Below are 17,824 nucleotides of genomic sequence, written 5' to 3' on the forward strand. Positions count from 1 at the left end.
TGTTGCTATTTGGAGGTGGCGGGACTGAATCAAACGGTGTGAGATTGCTGCGGCAATTAGTGTGACAAACATCACATTTGGTGCTCAGAACTCAGTGCGGGTACCTGTCTATTTATGTTATGCCGCTGTTCCTGTTTGCAAAGGAACGCACTGTATAGTCCAAGCATTGTCTCAGACCCATGCAAAAGCATAAATTAGAACTTTATTTTATTATTACAATATTACAAAAAGAGTAGCACAACTCTCACGCGCTTTGCTTGCTTCTTATCGGTCTTCAAATGACAAAAAGATAGGCTATGGACCTTCTTCCTTTTCACAGCAACAGAACGGGGGGGGGGGGGGGACTTAAATAACAAGCAAATCAAGTATTATAAATAGTCACAACTGCAAAACTGAAGCTTTGAAACTGGGGGGGGGGGGGGGGGGGGGTTACAGCTCAGTAACTACACATTGCTAAAAACATAGTATCATTAACATCATTCCTTCTCTTGCGTCCCATAACAAATGTCTAAGAAATTGCTCTGTCTAGTCAATAGAAAATAAAAAAACAGGGGGGAATGAAATTTAACCCCCCCCCCCAAAATGCGCTGTGTCTTCTTACCATTTTCCTTCTTATTATTATTTGGGGGTTTTCATTAAAACCATGCTCAAGGAAAGTCCAAGGACCAAACAATTAAGGCTTTTTAGGGGTTTGCAGGTGAACAAAACATGGGCGCAATGGTGACCAAACACACAGAGACACACAACCACATGTGCGCGCGCCCAAACACACACACACACGCACACACCCACACAAGCTGTCAACACTCACACAATCATTAAAGTTTAAATGTTACAGTAGTCTAGTAGGTAAGCCAGTGTACAATAAAATAAACAATGCGTTTGCTGTTCCAACGTAAAAAAAAAAAAAGTCTGCTTTTTTTCTGTCCGTGTCATCTTGCAAGTGATCAATTTGGTCTTCACATCACAATCAGTAGCAAACACACTTTTCACTCGGGATTCGACCGCGCGAGGTTCGACCCCACGTGACATTTAGTAACACTTTGTACTCACATCGATTGTATCGCCTTGAACACCGATCAGCTCCACATTCAAGTAATACATTTGTCAGGGTTTACGGAATAATGCGTTGCGAACGAAAATGGCTCCGTTTACGCAGCGCTCAACATAAACGGCAACAAGACTTTTGGAAAGGGAGTGTTTTTTAACTCCAACTGTCTTCTGAATCGAGATGATGTCAGTTGTTTTTTAATTATTGTAGATATATATTTTTTGAGGGGTGGGGGGGCATCCAGTGTACTCCATCCACGCATAGTAGGAGGAATGTGAATACTGTATTGTGTTTTCTACCCAATCTGTAGGGAGTGCTCTCATTTTCGCCGAGCGCCGTCTTCGTTTGACTCAGGCCGTCTTTTAGCGCTTATGACCTTTCTGCTCGAAACTTTTCCCAACCTCGCAGCCGAGGCCTTCCCGGCCCGGCCGCAGGGCTTTTGAAAAACACCTGAATTCATTGCAGCATTTGTAGCAGGACAGAGCCCATCGCCATGGCAACGCGCACTCTCCCTGCGGGGGTCCTTGCTTTGTTACAAACAAGCCGATTGCGTTCGTCTGTACGCGACGGGAAGGAATCAAGTTTCAATAGTCCTATTACACAAATAAATATCGACATCTCAAAATAGTAAAAGCTCTGCATACTTATACACACGTTTCCGGCTGCTGTTTCAAACAAGATTATTACGCACGGGAAAAGTATTTTCCTTGTCTACTTGACAGGTCGGAGTCAGAAGTTTCTCGCGGCACATCCGACAATAGGTGTTGCCGCTTTTTTTTTTTTTTCGGCGAGGAATTATTTGCACTTGAGAAACCCTTGCAATACGCGTCACGTGGAACTAACACAGGATCTGTCGAGACCCAGGCACACGCATGTACAGTGGAGCAAAAAGCAGGAATGACACACAGCAGAAGTGCGGGGGGGAAGAAAAAAAAATTCAGTAACATGATTCCTAAATGGTCCAGGTAGAAGCATTCGCAAACCCCAAAACAAAGAGAGAGAGAAAAAAAACAATTGATCACTTGCAAGACTGATCAAAAAAAGGAAAAAAAAAGAAAAGTACTGTTCTTCATGAATTAAATATATTTGTTTACCCTTTTTAAGATTAGCAGTATTGTCAAGTTATCATGTGTTTTCTTAAGACTAAACAAAAGGGGTGATGGGGGGGGGGGGGCTGATAACTTGCGGAGACAAGGCCATAGCTTATCTGTACCCTGGATGCTGAATGAGAGCGCTTCTCCCATCCCCGACCTCCGGCCCCACCCTGCTCACAGGGGGCCTGTGCATCTTGCCCATTAACCCGAGATTCTGATCGCGGAAGTAGGGCGTCTGGAAGTCCCCACCCATGTAATCTGTGGTTTGCATCAGATTAGTCTGGGCAGAGGAGGTGGAGGAGCTCGCCGGTAGCCTGTAATGGGGAGCCCCCGGGGGCCCACATTCAAGTGCGGTGCAGCCCCCCGGGCCCGCCCCGTGGAATGGCATGGCTACGTCCTGAGACCCGGAGCTGTCACTGTTGGGTGTGGGAAGGATGCTGCTGTTCCAAATGTGGGACTGGAAGTAGTGACCGTTGGGGTAGTGCGCCACGGGGCCCGTCATGCCATTGTGGTTGACGGGCGGAGACGGGGTGGGCCTCTCTATAGGGGGCTTCAGCATGTACGGCTGCCCCACGCACATCTCTGCGGGGTAGGCCAGTCCCTTCAAGTGGAAGGTGGCTTCTCTGGTAGGCTGCTTGCAGCCATTGGGAATATGGGGCACGTGGGTCAACTGATGCGGATTCCAAGAGCGCATCTTCTGTTGTGGTGTGTTCGGTTGCAGCTGCTGATTGGCTTTTGGGTGCAGATGCTGTTGAGGGTGCTGTTGCTGCTTGAGATCCGTGTGGTTGGAAGGCAAGTGGTTCATGGTCATGCTGGGTAAAGGGTGGGCTCCCGCCTGGATGATGATTTTCTCTTGAGGGCCGTGGATGCAGTTGTGCGGGGGGAAGCCGGCGGCGGAGGCGGCGGCGGCAGCAGCAGCGGCAGCAGCGGAGTTGTTGTGCATGGACACCCTGGAGCAAGCGCTGATGAGTAGGTTGCGACTGATGGGGCTGGGGTTGGCGATCTGGCCCTCGCACATGGAGGCTGATCCGGCACCTTGGGCCCGGGCTTGGCAGAACTGGTTGATCTGGTGCACGATGGTGCTCAGGTCTGGCTGGTGGCCCTGGTGCAGCCCCATGGCCATCGGGAGTGGAATGGTTGAGGTAGAGACGGTCACGTTAGGTGGTGCGTCGCCATCCGGCAGCTCTCTGCTCCCCTGCAGGCCGGGCAGCTGCTGCAGAAGGTGCTGCTGCTGCTGCGGCTGCTGAAGGAGGACGGTGGAGGGGACCTGCGGGTGGCCGAGGGCTTGGTGCTGAGAGACAGTCTGCAGTCTAGGTGGGCCCTGAGAGTGCTGGGCCACAGGGAGAGCACGTCTGAGGCTCTGCTGCTGCGTCAGTGGCATCTGTAGAGTCTGAGGTGCGTCGTGGGGTTGCAGGGCTAAGCTCTGCTGAGGTTGGGGAAGGTTGGGCAGAGTCGGGTGTCGGTGGTTTAAAGTGCTGGTCGAAGTCACTTGGTAAGGGCCCCTCAGGTGGTTCATGATGACTTCGGGGTGCAGGCGCGCTCGGCCGCCGGCGGAATCTTTGAGGATGCCCTTGACGGCGGGCACCTTGACAATGGCGAGGAGGCCAGTCTTAGCGCTGGCCTGAGAGGAAGGGTAAGGACTATAGCGCTGGCCCGATGTGTCCAGTCCGTTGACGGTACGCCGGACGTGATTCCGTTGTGGGACCTTGACGCTGTTGGGGAAGATTTTGATGGTGAGGGGGTTGTTGGCAACTTTTTTAGCATAGGCATCCAATTCTGCAGGGGTTGGGAAAGGAGTGGATCTCATCCTTTGTGTGGTGTCCCCTATAACGGAAAAAAAGAGAGGTCGGAAAAATATTATTGACTGGAAACACTGTTATTTAAGTAGAATTCTTTGGTGGAAAAGATCACAATCTGATGATGGGTCACGAGCCGCAACGACAAATCCATCGTGTTCAATCACATAATCCCCATCCCACATCTTAAAGGACATCCCCTTATAATGAGAACCGCCCTGGTACTTTTGGTGTCATCCATACCCGTGTGTCGAACAAACAAAGCAACAGATGCGGGTGAAAAATAACCTCTTTGGGGCTGAGGTAAAAAAGTGGCTATGTGGCAATGACGCTCACCCGTGGCTGCGTCGGGGAAAAAGATAAACAACGCGACGAGCGCGACATGACAGCAGACGAGTAATCAGACACAGGCTCTGATCTGCGGGGAGACTTTGCTGGCTCCAGCGAGCAGACATTTGTTACACCTACTAAGCATCCGGGCTAAATTTAACCTCTGAAAGTGACAGTGTGAACAAGATGGTGTTTGTACGTGACGGCGTGAGAAGGCGGCTCACTTATGAGCCCATTTTAAATGGATTCAACAAAGAAATGATAATGTAGATGTTTGCTAACGTGTTGGAGCCTTGAGCAGACTGTTTTCAATGTCAAAGTGGAGGAAACAAAACGACACAAGCAAGACTTGTTTTTTTTTTTTAATGAATCGCATGAATTTCAACATCAACCTGGCCAGTCAATCGTCACGTTTACACGGAGCCTACCTGAGCTTTTTTTGCAATGGTAAGATCTTGTTCTAAAGTACCGTATTGGCCCGAATATAAGATGGTGTTTTTTTGCATTGAAATTAGACATTATACCCATTCACGACGCTAGATGGCACCAGATATCATTGACGCGAATGCTGAACTTGACTCCCCAGGCCAAAGTGAACCCATCACGAAGAATAAAAATAAAAAATAGCGTTAAGAAAGAAAAGAGAAGAAAATAACAGAAGAGATAACAGAACATGGAGAAACGTAGCGACAATCTGGAGAAAATTGGTTCGAAGATCGGCCAGGTTAACCGGCAGCTAAGGAGAAGTTATGATGTTATGATTTACATTTCAAAAACCAGAAGCCATTCATTTTCGAATGTGATTGCACTTTAGTTTACATATTTAAATGTTCAGATATTAAGATTTGAATGAGGCAAAATAATATGCTTTTTCTCTCAAATATATTGTTATAATCATTTGTTTCAGATGTACTGTAATTATTTTCGGTATAAAAATTTATTTGGTGTTCAAAAAGTCTTTTTTCAAACTGGAGTTTTGAAAAAGAGGGGGTCGTCTTATAATCAGGACCGTCTTATATTCGGGCCAATACGGTAATTGTAACTATTTTTTTGTTTTAATCAAGCTATTGCTTTAATTAAGTGGAAAAACAATCACAACTACTCAGCTAAATAGATGACTGAACTCCATCTTGATAAATCATATGATGTTTACGACGATCTGCGTGCCACGCTGCTGTTCTGATTCATGTAGTGGCGCATGTAACCAGCAGATCAGAAGAGATCACGTCACATGTAAACAGTTACCCAGAGATCTTCAAACGGACAAAAAAAATCTCCATGTGGACGCGGCAATTCGTCACGCTGGAATGCTGCCACGTCACATCATCTTGGCACACTCTGCAGTGGAAAATTAGGGTAAGTGTTAAGACCAGGATTGAATCGTTCTGAACTGTGCCACGGCAAATTGAACTGAACTGACTTGACGTTTATTACGATTCGACTAGCCCATTCGGTTAAAGTAAAGCAGATAGAGTAGGCAGTTTACACCAAGTTGATGGAGCAGCAAGGTGAAATGTCTCAGTTGCTGGCAGCAACTCGTTCTTTCATATGCTCTTGGCTGTTCCACTCAGTCTCAACGTGAGCCGAGTCGGCTGGAGGGATGAGGCACGGGGGCTGAACTCCGGAGCTCGGAACCCTCTGCACCGTCTGGCTAATTAATTCCCCCTTTTATTCGGGTGTGGAAAACAATAGGGAACAGTGTGCAGGGGCCTGCACGTGGGGGCGGTGGGACGCGGGCTGCTGTGTCTTAACTCATTCAGTGCCAGCCAATTCTGGACCACGTCTGAAAAGACGTTTAAAAACGTCTTTGGGAGTGAATGAGTTAAGTGTCCAGCCTGCTGACGGCAGCCTCGTTACTGCCAGGGTCTGGGCCAAGCGGCTAGGATTTGACACCCACCATCACATAGGCCTAACGCGTGTCACCGAATAAATGCCAGCGTCAGCAAACACAGACAGAAGCCGACACGTGGCGAGGATGGACCTGACCTGTCAACTGCTGCTAATGATAAATGGCCTTTGTGACATCAAAGCTGACTGCAGAAAGGCGAAATGGTACGCACATTATTCACAGTGTTGACATACAGAACATACCGGACTCGGCAATAAAACCCAACTTAGACTAGTGAAAAAGCAAACTGTATGCCTCAATGCTGCCACTGTTGTGACAATCTTTTTATATTTTTCTTACTTAAAAAAAAAAAAGTGAAAGAAGATTTCAAGCACTGGTGTCTCGAAATATATTATCCAACCTGAGATGTTTCTCGACAATCGCCCTTGAGTACGACGTGTGACCTAAGCTCTCTGCATACTGTTTCCTCCCACTGGCTTTTACATACGTATCCTCTGTGTCAGATCATCAAGCAAATAGCAGCGTGAGTGATAATGACTTGCCAGGGACAGTCGTCACGGGTGATGAGTCACGGATCTTCGAGTATGACCCAGAGGCCAGACTTCAGAGCCTTCAGTGAAGGAGTCCCATCTTGCCAAGGCCAAAGAAAACAAGACAGCCAAGTCCAAAGTCAAAGACATGCTGGAGAAGTCCTCTTGCTCTCCTTTATTAAAATTCATCTTAAAACCAATTTCTATTCTTTTATATTAAGCAATGCAAATGATTCTGTTGTAGTAACCAGTGGTGTACAACAGACAGAGAGCGGTTACAAACGTTTTGAACAATAGGGTAGGCTAAATACATCACAAGGTAAGTTGCATAATTTTATTTGTCAAGGCAGGCCTGGTATCGGATCTTACAAGAAACGACATAAGACTACATTTCATTTTGTACTTCGTTAGTGCGCAAGTTGTGAAATGAGAAACAGTAAGTACGACGCTAAGTTGTATTCTTGAGCTATCTGATGACAATCATACACCACTTTGTATACCGAATTAAAAAAAGCTGTCGATTTGGGCTCGGCAGTGTTGCTTCTTAGCATTTCACCCTTCACCTCAAACCTAGATTAAGGGCTTTAAGTATCAAGGGAGGGTTAACGAGGATATGAGTAAAGTTTGCTGGCGGCTGCTGGTAGCGACAGGCGCATCATCTGAGATCTTCGACTAAGCACCTTTTCCAATGGAGAGCAGGGGAAAGGGCCCAGTTTGGCCACGTGTTAATTACCCCGCTGTTGGCACACAAGTGCACAGTCAGCAGGCTCTAATTAGGGCTTCTTTTATTCAAACCACTGTTTTTATTGAACATGGTTGAAGCGGCGGGGGGCCGGGGCACTCACGCTGCTGTGAATTGCAAATTCCCACTCGGGAGGAGGAAATTGAGTCTGAAGCTTCGGTGTTAAATTAGACCGGTGAATTCAGTTTGGCGCATGTAGTCACCTCCTTCAAAAGCAGCTGAACACAGCATGTCATGCTGACAGGTCCAGAGAGTAAGGCATTCAAAAAGGAAAATATCATAAGGAGCGGGAGACAGATGACTGCTTTTGATGTCTGTGAGATGCAAAAATATATATAATTAAATAAATACAATACAATAAAAATCTACCCAGCGGCCCCTACCAGGCTCTGTGTTTGTTCTGCTTGGAAGAATGGAGGACCAAGGGCCATTTCCTGGTATTTGAGACATCCTGCCTGCAGGATGAGCCCTTTGCATAGCGACCTCTTTGGATCTCTGGGCACATGATAGACTCCTCGGACAGCCTTTGCCTTTCACAGCCATCATCTGCGAACAGGCACTCCGCAACGATAAATAGAGCAGCTGCTCTGGCCTTGCCGCTGACAGCAACCTGCTAGCTCGTAACTTTTAAACGACTTCTCTTATGCACGGACTCCGCAGTGGCTGAGCGTGGCGTGCCTGGTGGTCTTGGAGCTTTTGGTGAAAATTGAAGGAAAGCGTTACGGACAGAGATCAGGCCTCCGTGGGACTATAGTTCACAGTCCTCAAATGGAAAAAAACAAAAACAGGAGCTCATTCATTTGCTTTCAAGTGACGCCTAACATAGTGTGGCAAAGCATGTCTCTTTCATGCAGACGTTCGAGGCCAGGAATGTCAAAGCCCTGTTCCATTTTTTCTGAGTAAACTGCACAGAGAACACAGACAGGAAGCCGATTAGTCTGCAATGGTATCAAAACACATGGCAGCTGATTCCCCATTCGTACCCGAGTCCAACCTGTGATCCGTGACCCTGAAATGTATAAGAAGAATGGAAAGTAGATGGGACATAACGAAAAAGGACTTGGCCTAAATGAGCCATGCATTTCTTTGAAGCGACACAGACTGCTAATGATTCTTTGAAGAGCAGAAGAAAAAAGGGAAAGTATTAGAAATGAATGATGATGAGAGGAAAAAAAAACAATGGCTTGAAATGACATACCTAAGACCAAACATACTGTGTGAAGCACATTTGTCACCTAAAGGGATTAGAGATTTGGACAGGGAGAAAAAACAAACAAACAGAACTTCATTTTTGCCCTGTGAGTTCGGACGTGTCTTGGAGCAGGGAAACAGTCCTACTGATGGCGGCAACCATGGTCACAAGCCTGCCCGAGTGAGGAAACAGACGCTGGCACTTAGCAGACTCCCTCATGCTTGCTGATCTCCCGGGGGGTTGGCTGATTACTGGGATTCTGAAATTACAGTCCTGATGAGCTGGAGCTTTTTGCACAAAAAAAAAAAGCACCATAGAAATGGGTCACGCTGAGTTTTTACTGAAGGGGGGGGGGGGGAAAGGAGGAGAGGTACTTTTTAGGATTGAATGGCGCACGGCGTGAGCTGTAATCCATGTCTGACAAGTGACTGATTTATGTGAGTGATTTGGAAAAGCATGGGGCGCTACGACAGTCCATTTATGATTGGGCTTAAGAAAGCTTCGGCGGCGTCCATGAAAACACAGGTGTTATTTTGACAAAATGCATTCAGGTCTTTGAAGAGGGAAGGAAAACTCCGACGTGCCTTTTTACAAAATTAATACTAATTGCTAAATTCTAACGGGCATACGAGCAAACCTTTGGCCATCCTCAATATGTCGGCCTTAAATTACACCACATATCAAATTACTGTCAAAACATGTTTAAAATGAAAGCTACTTTTTTTTCCCCTGTAAATACTCATTGCTGTTCATTCTGAATCCAGTCTAATATCTGTTTAATATCAAAAGACTCGTGCCTGGTGTACTTGAGCGTATTCTCTTCCTAAACCCGGACGCTTGTCAAGACCGAGGGCATCCTTAAGCGATGCAAATTCTTAGCCTTCATGGTAGCAAACTAGAATTTGCAATCCTAGAAGCCCGTGGTGATATTTTATTTTTCTTCGCTCAAAACATGAACCAGGCTGAGGAGGCATGCTGGCACGAATGGCACAGATTGGTTTGCTGTGTGTGGGATGGTGCTGGTGGTTCATCACTACTTACATTTCTGAAGTCCAGTGTTCATCTGCGTGTGGGGGAGAAGCTGGAGGGGGAGGTCACCTGGCCCTGGCAGACAGGCCAGCATTTCACACAGACACTAATGCAACATGGGGCACGCACTTCTCCTCACACTGCGGAGAGCAAGAAAAAAAAAGGGTGGGGAGGGGGGGGGGGGGTTGGTTAGGTTGCTTAGCAATACAGAAGCAGCGCTGATTAAAAGAACGTATCCCCACAGGCAGACACCTTAGGAAGTCTGTTGAATTACACACTGATTCACACCTGGAGCGTCAGGTAAGGTGACATTTGATGCTGTTCACAACTTGAATTAAACATCAAACCTCAGAAGTCAAATGAGCCTGAGGGAAAGCGGGTCCCCCAACCACCCCCACACACATCTTCGCCCTACATGTTAGTCTGCTTGTAGGACACTGCTACCTGCACTTTACCTCTTAGTCCCCTACAAGCCCGCAGCAGAGCAAGCTGATGAGTACTGTACATTTTAAAAAGGACACACACAAGTGGCCCGGTGTTGACAAGCTCGTCTCTTATCGATACCGCGGTCTCACCGAGCCAGGGAGGCGTTAAGTTTCTGCGACAATAGACAGGGGGAGCCGGACCCGGGTGGAGTGAAAAGAAAGAAATGAGGCTTCGGCTTCAATAAATGCCTGCCACTCTGTGCAATAACCCTGATGTAAAACAGAGGGAGAAAGCATTAGCTATGCTCCACTTGGCTTACTGCTGGATTGCAAACAACACAGATGCTTGCTTAATCAGCACTAAAGAACAGTCAGGGAGCAAATTAAGTCGAAAGAGTTGGTGCCCTCTCTCCTTTTACTGCGCGGTATCAGCGGAGTGTGGCAAGTGTGTGCAGACAAACAGAGTCTATGAGGGATGCAATTACCCACAAAACAACCTTGGCATGCCTGTGATGGCTTAAAGGCGTCTTCCCCCCCACCCCCTGCGGGGAAAGGAGGGAAGTATAGGGAAGGGTGACAAAGTGAGACAGAGAGAGGTGGAAAGATAGAAAGGGCAGGTGGCAGGTTTGGGGAGGGCTGATCTTGCTTTAAAAAGCAGGAGCTCAAAAAGGTCAGGACGACATCTCATTTAAATCCTCCTGGCGAGAGGAGAAGAAAAAAAACAAGCCTTAATGAAGCTGCCACTTCTACACAGATACCTGCGAGCGTTGCACCTTGGGGTGCTGCAGGGCCACAGTGTGGGGGTAGGGGGTATGGGGAAGAGGAAAAAAAAAAAGATTAGATTGGTGGGTGTAAAGCGCCAGTCTTACAATAGATAGGACAATTTTGTTTGATGCTGCATGCGCCCTTTCTGCTCGCTGAGCCTCTCACTCCTCCCTCGCCTGGCTTTCTGATTTACAGCCTGGACCACCATATGGCAGCAATCCCTGCTCTCGATTTACTGTGTCACCATGCATTAACTTTAATTGGTCTGATATGTTTTTCTTTTTTCCTCAGCCTTGGAAGGAGTTTTAGGTACGCGGTACCTTGATGTCAGTCGGCAGGATTTCCAGCTTTCATTTATCAGGGTGCCAGGATTTCACATAAAGATAACGACGCTCTCTCTCTGGCAACAAGCGGTGCCCATGTTGGAAGAAAACCACACATCAAATACAGCGCCGCCTTTGCTCGGGCCTTTCAAAACCGAAAACGGTGACAAATGCATTTGATTGATGCCGCGAGAAATAAAATGCCAGGCTCAGCCAGCGCCGTGTCTGTTAAAAGGACATGCAGACACCAACCCACTACAGGCGAGAAACAGCCACCGGGCCATCAGTCCACCCTCTTCCTGTCTCCCCCACAGCGCCCCTGAATGTCAGAAAACACTGCAGTGTGGAGTGCGGCGGCAAAGGTCAGCCTATGGTAATGCCCCAGCTGACACTCCGCCTTAGAGCGCAGAGCAAGGAGGGAGGGGAAAGCCAGCCGTCAAGTATCGGCACCACCGTCGCAGAAACTCGTACATTCACGTGTGGATCTAACTTGATGTCACGTTTTCACCAAGCTGTCCTCTATCGGCTCGCCAGGGTACGATTTGGAACAGTTTTCATTTCACCGGAGCTTGTCAAGGATAAGCTGGTGTTACAAAGATGGCATGAATTCTTATCAGGTGGAACAGAGCAAAATGAATAAAAAACAACAACCACAACAACGATGGAGGACATACAGCATTTTCTTCTTACTTGTTACACATAAGTGGCGAATGGAAATCGATTGTTGATTCACTGGAAGTCTCTTTTGTGTGGAATGGACTGATGAAAAGGACAGCGGTTTGCGCAACCGTATAACTGCATTGATACTCGCCAAAAAAAAAAAAAGGAGGACAATAAGGGTTTATTATTTCGTGGTCACATCCAGAAGATGTAAAATGGAGTGTCACAGAGAGGTGAACCGGGCGACTTGGTGGAAACTGACACTTGATGGCCTTTTTTCAACTACATTAAAAAAAAAAAAAACTCAAAAAAATAAATAAAGAAATCACGAGTGATATTGAACTTTACCAGGTTCGAGTGAAGGCTGTTCCGAACACTATGACACATACGACCCAGACAGGGACTGAGCTGTCACTGGCACCACTCTGCAGGTGGTAGTCAGCATTTGACTGACTTGGCTGCAGGCTTCTTCTTGTTCTGGATTGCCCTATGACCAACCAGGCAGGGGGTTCTGTCTGGTCTGAAGCCTCCAGCCATCATCCCCTCCAGACAAACAAAGGGTGAGGGAGGGGGGGGCTTAGTAGCTTTGTGATGCTGGGACACCGCTCGCTCTGCCTTGTGTGGAAATTGATTTTCATTTGTAGTTTCATCATCGGGTCCGAGCCAACAGAGCGGGCCTGTGATGCAGGCATCGCTTTGGTGGAGTTTAGCCAGGCATCGCACGCTATCAGCCCTGCACAGACAGTCGACACAGGGTTCCCTGAGTTTTTTTGTTTGTTTGTTTGTTTGGAGAGGAGGGGTGACTCGGCAAGTCGCCACGGGCTACTTACAAAAACACAAAAATTGGGCAAAGAACTGAGGCTTGCATTTTCAATAACACCAAAAAGCAAAGCACGGCTAGAGCGAGGGATGTCGCGTGTTGTGTCAAATTGTTCCCATAAAAGCTGACCTACATTTTGCCTTATTTTAGCAATACTGTTTAAAGAACAAGGCGGAAGTTTATAAAAGAGATGATGTGGGAAATATTTAGGGAACCAACTTTGATAATCATTACAGAGGAAATCAAACCAGATGAAATCCACCCAGCATTTATAAATAATGAAAAGCCACAGAAGCTCATTTTAAGTCGACATACAGCTATTATAAATAGATAAAAACAACAAAATGGCGATGAACTTATCACTGGCGCAATATTTACAGCTTTCTATGTCAATTAAAAGCAAAAGCAATTAGGAGAACCAAGTCACCATGTTGTTCGGTGCTGGTGCTAACTACTACTGGTGCTGCTGCGGAAGAGGAGAGTGGTGCTGAGGGCAGGCTGATGTTATTTTAATTGCATGTTTACCCCCAGGTTATAGGTCTGAAATAGAGCCAAGAAAAAAAAAACAGAACTTCAATGCAACTACAGTGTGTTGATTCTCTTAGGGCAGAAAGAGAAATGACAGTACTTTTCTTGCCAGCCGGTGTGAATAGAAAGTATAAAAAGAAAAGGGAGCAGGATGAAGAGGTTTTCTTTTTTTTTCCCTCTCTCGTGAATGCTCAGGCATTCTGTCAAAAGGGAAAAGAGCGGCGGCACTTGAGTATGTTAACAAGAAATGAAAATATTGCCATGACCTCCGTCAGGCTATTGCAAACAACGTTTTTTGAAAATAATTTATAGGAGATGACCCCAGCAGTGTGATGCTATGACATGTTTTCTGAATTTGAAAAAAAATATTGCGAAGCCATATATATATATATATATATATATAAAGCAGTATTCAGCCTAATATTTTTGTTCTGGTGTTTTTCAAAACAAAAAAAATAAAGGCACAGATAAGAATAAAGTTAAAATACTGGACCGATAAGCAGTATTCATTAGTAGTAGTAGTAGTAGTATCGTTAAAATCTTAATGATACCCATCCCAACTGATATGGAGTCCGCAATGTCTTCTCTGATGCCATTACATCCTGTGACACCCCCCCGCCCCCGCCCCCCCAACTCATGGACAGTATTGATCACGCGCCAAAACGGAACAAATGAGAGTTGCGGTGGCTAAAGGAGTGGATTGGAAGAGAGTGCGGCACTGAGGGGCTTGGCCCGGGCTTTTCTATCAAGGCCAGGGACATTTTCAGACCATTAACCGAACTACCTCGATGGCAGCGTGAGGTGAGCCAGCTGAGGGGGGCTCTCTTCTATACAGGCCCAGCCTCACGAGTAGCCACTTAAAACCGGCGTGGCTTCCTAAAGTGTTCTAAAAATGTACACGGTGGAAGAAAATGTGCTCAGCCACGCATAGTCCGGCCAAGGTCAGGTGAACAGACTCAACTTGTGAGCAGGGCTTCATGCCTGGTGTCCTGAATCCTGACCGCCAAAAAAAAAAAAAAAAAAAAAGGCCAATGAGTTTGACACACCTGCAGACATTTGGGTGTAGACCCAAAGTGAGGGCTACCAGTTGAGTTATTTGTCTGCAAATCCGTTCAGAATGCAGCTGGGAGCTCATTGAACACTCACTCTCCTCTCAGACATGATAGACGGAATCCACTTTAGGAGGCAGACAAAATTGTGACCATGAAGAAAAGGATAGCCACCCTAGACTTCTTTATTTGGCAATAAAGTTGTACTTGACTTGACTGTTTTACTCGGTTCAAAAACTGTCCAACGTCTGAAATGAGGCTGTGCAAAAACAGTATTGATACCAGGCATCAGTACTGGGCCGATCCTGCCTTATTTCAAGATATCGGGTCTTCGTAAAGGACTACCGGTATGTTGACTGAAACTTTATGCAGGAGATGTATTAGTGGTATCGGTACTTGGTATCCGTATTTGTGAGTAGTTAAGAGTGAGTACTCATACAGGTATCGGTCTGAAAAAAAAAAAAAGGGTGGGGGGGGGGGGTAGCTAACATTCCGAGTTAGGATAAACCTGGCTAAACACTACAGCCATCACACTGAGGATCATGTTACGACTGACGAAACAGAAATTCCATTTGTAGCCTGAACGAACAAACATCTGAAAGGGGTGTCTCGTTTGGATGTAAACAATGAAATAGTTATCTGCAAAAACACGCGCACATGCTTATGCCTGCAAAGTGTCCAGTGTTGACGTGTGAGTACGACGCAGCCCAAACGGACTGCGGGGTTGCGGCCTTCGTGCCGCTCGACGACGATTGACTTCAACACTATCTGGAGCAGCTGAGACAGATTACTTTCACCCCATTCCACCAAACACCACCCCACAAGGGGCATTTAAGGGTGGGCCCCACACAAAGCGAACATGAGTGTGACTGCAGTGATAGTGTGGTTGGTTTGGGTCAAGTGTGAGTGCTATCGGCGTTAGAAATATTGCAAAAGTAACAACAAATCCTAACACTAACCTACCTATAAAATTACAGCACATGGGTATGTGAAAACTTAGATACTGTTGCGTGATATTGTGAACAGCTTTAACTAAAACGTACATAAAACTTCCATGCATGCCAAAATGTGTTTCAGCAAAGAAATTCCTGTCGCTCTCTTTTGTTATTGGTCACTTGGTGGAAAACCGGTCATGATAAGACAGGCAATGTAGCAAAACTAGAATTTGTTGATTACCATCTGGAAAAATCGAGCGGGGGACAACACATTCGCAAAATAGCAGACTCATCCGTGGCACATTTGGTACATACTCGCAGAGTCAAAAAAATAAATAATTGATAATAAGGAAAAGGTGGAGCGTCAGCCATCCCTCCACCCCATCCATTACCTTCTGAAGGGCAATATAAGTGAAGGCTGGCTGATTACATCATTGAGAATCACGATGTTGCATAAATTGTGGGCATATTTACTCCATCGGACGTGGCGGAATTGTATGTGACCGCGGCCAATCAGAGTGAATCTTTTCCTTCTAACTTTGGTTTGCGAGTTGCCGTGAACCGAATTAACAAATGGAGAAACGGTAAACAGAAAGTCATCGTAACGATGACCAAGAGTGCAGCTAAACGTGCAGCTCATGGGCAGCCATGACTCGGCGTAATCTTCTGAAGATCAAGCTAGTTTGACGAGAGAAGTTCCGTCTCATCGCTTTTGTGGCGGTACCTCCAGAGTGACAGCATTAAAAACAACACAACAAACCCGTTGAATCATTTGAACAAGTAGCACCCAAGTGATGAAGTGGAATGCATGAAGGCCTGCCTATGTAAACATTAGCAGTTTAGCCACTAGCGGGAAGCCACCGAACGAAAGCAGCAATCAATTGAGTCATCTTTTGATCTCGCAAGTTTGCACGTTGTAATGATGGTAACGCCGTAGAGATGGGATTCTTAACTTGACAATCATTTTGTTTTCGTTATAAGGCGTATTGTTTAACTATTACAGCGATTACACTAATCACTTTGGCATTTTAACCCTCTTGTCAGTAAATGGTAACTGGCTTCACAGTGAACATCACATATCCCAATCGTCACATCAGACAACAATGAGCTGAGTCACATGGTGTCCGATACCGACCGGTATGGGACTGTGGGGGAGGGTTGTAAGGGCATGCTCAGAAAAAACGTCAACAAACAGATGTTACGCTGCCGTGTGTATCTAAACGTGTGTGTGTGTAGGCGTCTGCGTGATATAATCACAACACTTCAGACGGATGTTTCATAAACTTGTTTACAACTTGAATGTGCTGTGATGAATTGCTGATCTGCCATGCAGGCAGACGGGAAAAGATCTAAAGAAATACACGGCCATGTGTATAATCAAAATATGCAGCGTGTACATACTTCATGAAACAAGCGTCGGGACATCTGGTTTTTAGATGTACAGGAAGTGAAAATGGGAGAAAATAAGATTGATTCCCCCTGCTGCAGATTCAACTCTTCCGACAAGACACTCTGCACAATTTTGGAACTTTTGTGCCACCAAAAATATTTTGACTGAACTTGACGTGACCCGATATCAAGTTTGTGTTGAGGCCAAAAGATCGAAAAAAGGTGTCAACCTGATATGGGCCCAAACTTCACAATCTCTTCAAATGAGCAAACTAGCTTCCTCCCTTGTTGATGGGGAAATAACATGCCGACAGCAAAAGAGCTGTCAAATTTTTCCAGGTGGCAGACTCAAGCTAAATTAGGATCGAGAGGTTTTCATTTGTTAGCAGGTGCATCCATTTTGTGTTGCTCCTCGTATATGTTTCGCCTCACTCAAAGCGCTTACGAGAAATTGGACACCCCAGCGACAAATTGAGCCCGCGATTAAAAGGGAGAAACAGGAAATCTTTGTTAAGTGCTGTTGATTGGGATTCAAGGCTATGCTCACACATCAGAAGAGTGTGTGTGTGTGTGCGCGCGCATTTTGCTTGGTACAGATCCAAAAGCAGAACTGACACCGCCATTGCCTCCTGTACCATTTCCCCTCAATCCAGGTGTTCCCACGGCTTATGTCTCAGCTTTGAGTGCTCCAAAAACAAAACGCTATCAATGCAGCTGTTCCCACAAATCTCTCTCCCACACAGACGCGGAGACAAATGCCCCACAGACCACCTCTATTTCCAGTTCTTTCCGACTGACGCACGCACTTATTTAAAAGGGAAAAATGTCCGAAGCATTCTGAAGTTCAACGCAGATCTGGTTGGGAACACAGCTGGGCTGATCGTAGGTCGGGCATTCCAAGGAACTCTGCAAATGGACAAGCGCTGAGTATCAACAAATTCCCCTAAAAGGGGCTTAGTGTCAAAAACAAAAACTTCCAGTGTTACATAGGTCGGCAGAGGGACATTTATTAGGCCTCCCATGAAGAACAGGCTTTCTACAAAGTTTAGTTGTCCTCCAACAGCCAACTGACCTGACTTTTCATTGAGAACTTGGCAAAATGTTTTACTACAGTAGCAATAGCAAGGCTATAAAAGCGCAAATCCGTCCGTGCCGATTCCAAATCCTGCTCTGCGTGTGTTCAATACATGCTGATCCGCCTCTTTCCCGGGACTACGTTAAGGTTGGTAAGGTCAGCCGCCTCTGTGGCAGCTCTGACATTCAGTCTCGCCTGCAGCCAGACCAAACCAGTTTCTCCGCGCATGGCTTAAAAGTGAT

General features: G+C 46.3%; 1 protein-coding gene across 4 annotated transcripts in view; it reads right to left on the reverse strand.

Moving 5' to 3' along the window:
• Positions 1-182: 182 nt before the first annotated feature.
• fam222ba (family with sequence similarity 222 member Ba) overlaps positions 183-17,824 on the reverse strand; it is a 30,336-nt gene continuing 12,694 nt past the window's right edge. The window contains exons 1-5 of one of the 4 annotated variants that reach the window (XM_086131677.1): positions 9,626-9,753; positions 7,776-8,843; positions 6,663-6,750; positions 5,517-5,609; positions 183-3,969 (exon numbers count right to left, since the gene is read on the reverse strand). In XM_086131677.1, the coding sequence (XP_085987803.1) occupies positions 2,255-3,952 (1,698 nt within the window). In that variant the 5' untranslated portion in view covers positions 3,953-3,969; positions 5,517-5,609; positions 6,663-6,750; positions 7,776-8,843; positions 9,626-9,753 and the 3' untranslated portion in view covers positions 183-2,254. Of the gene's footprint in view, positions 3,970-5,516; positions 5,610-6,662; positions 8,844-9,625; positions 9,754-17,824 lie in introns of those variants that run through there. The other 3 variants (XM_086131676.1, XM_086131674.1, XM_086131673.1) reach the window with 3 other exon arrangements.

This window comes from Hippocampus guttulatus, chromosome 15, assembly GCF_054856545.1.
Source record: "Hippocampus guttulatus isolate MCC_2025c chromosome 15, RoL_Hgut_1.0, whole genome shotgun sequence".
NCBI classification, from domain to species: Eukaryota; Metazoa; Chordata; class Actinopteri; order Syngnathiformes; family Syngnathidae; genus Hippocampus; species Hippocampus guttulatus.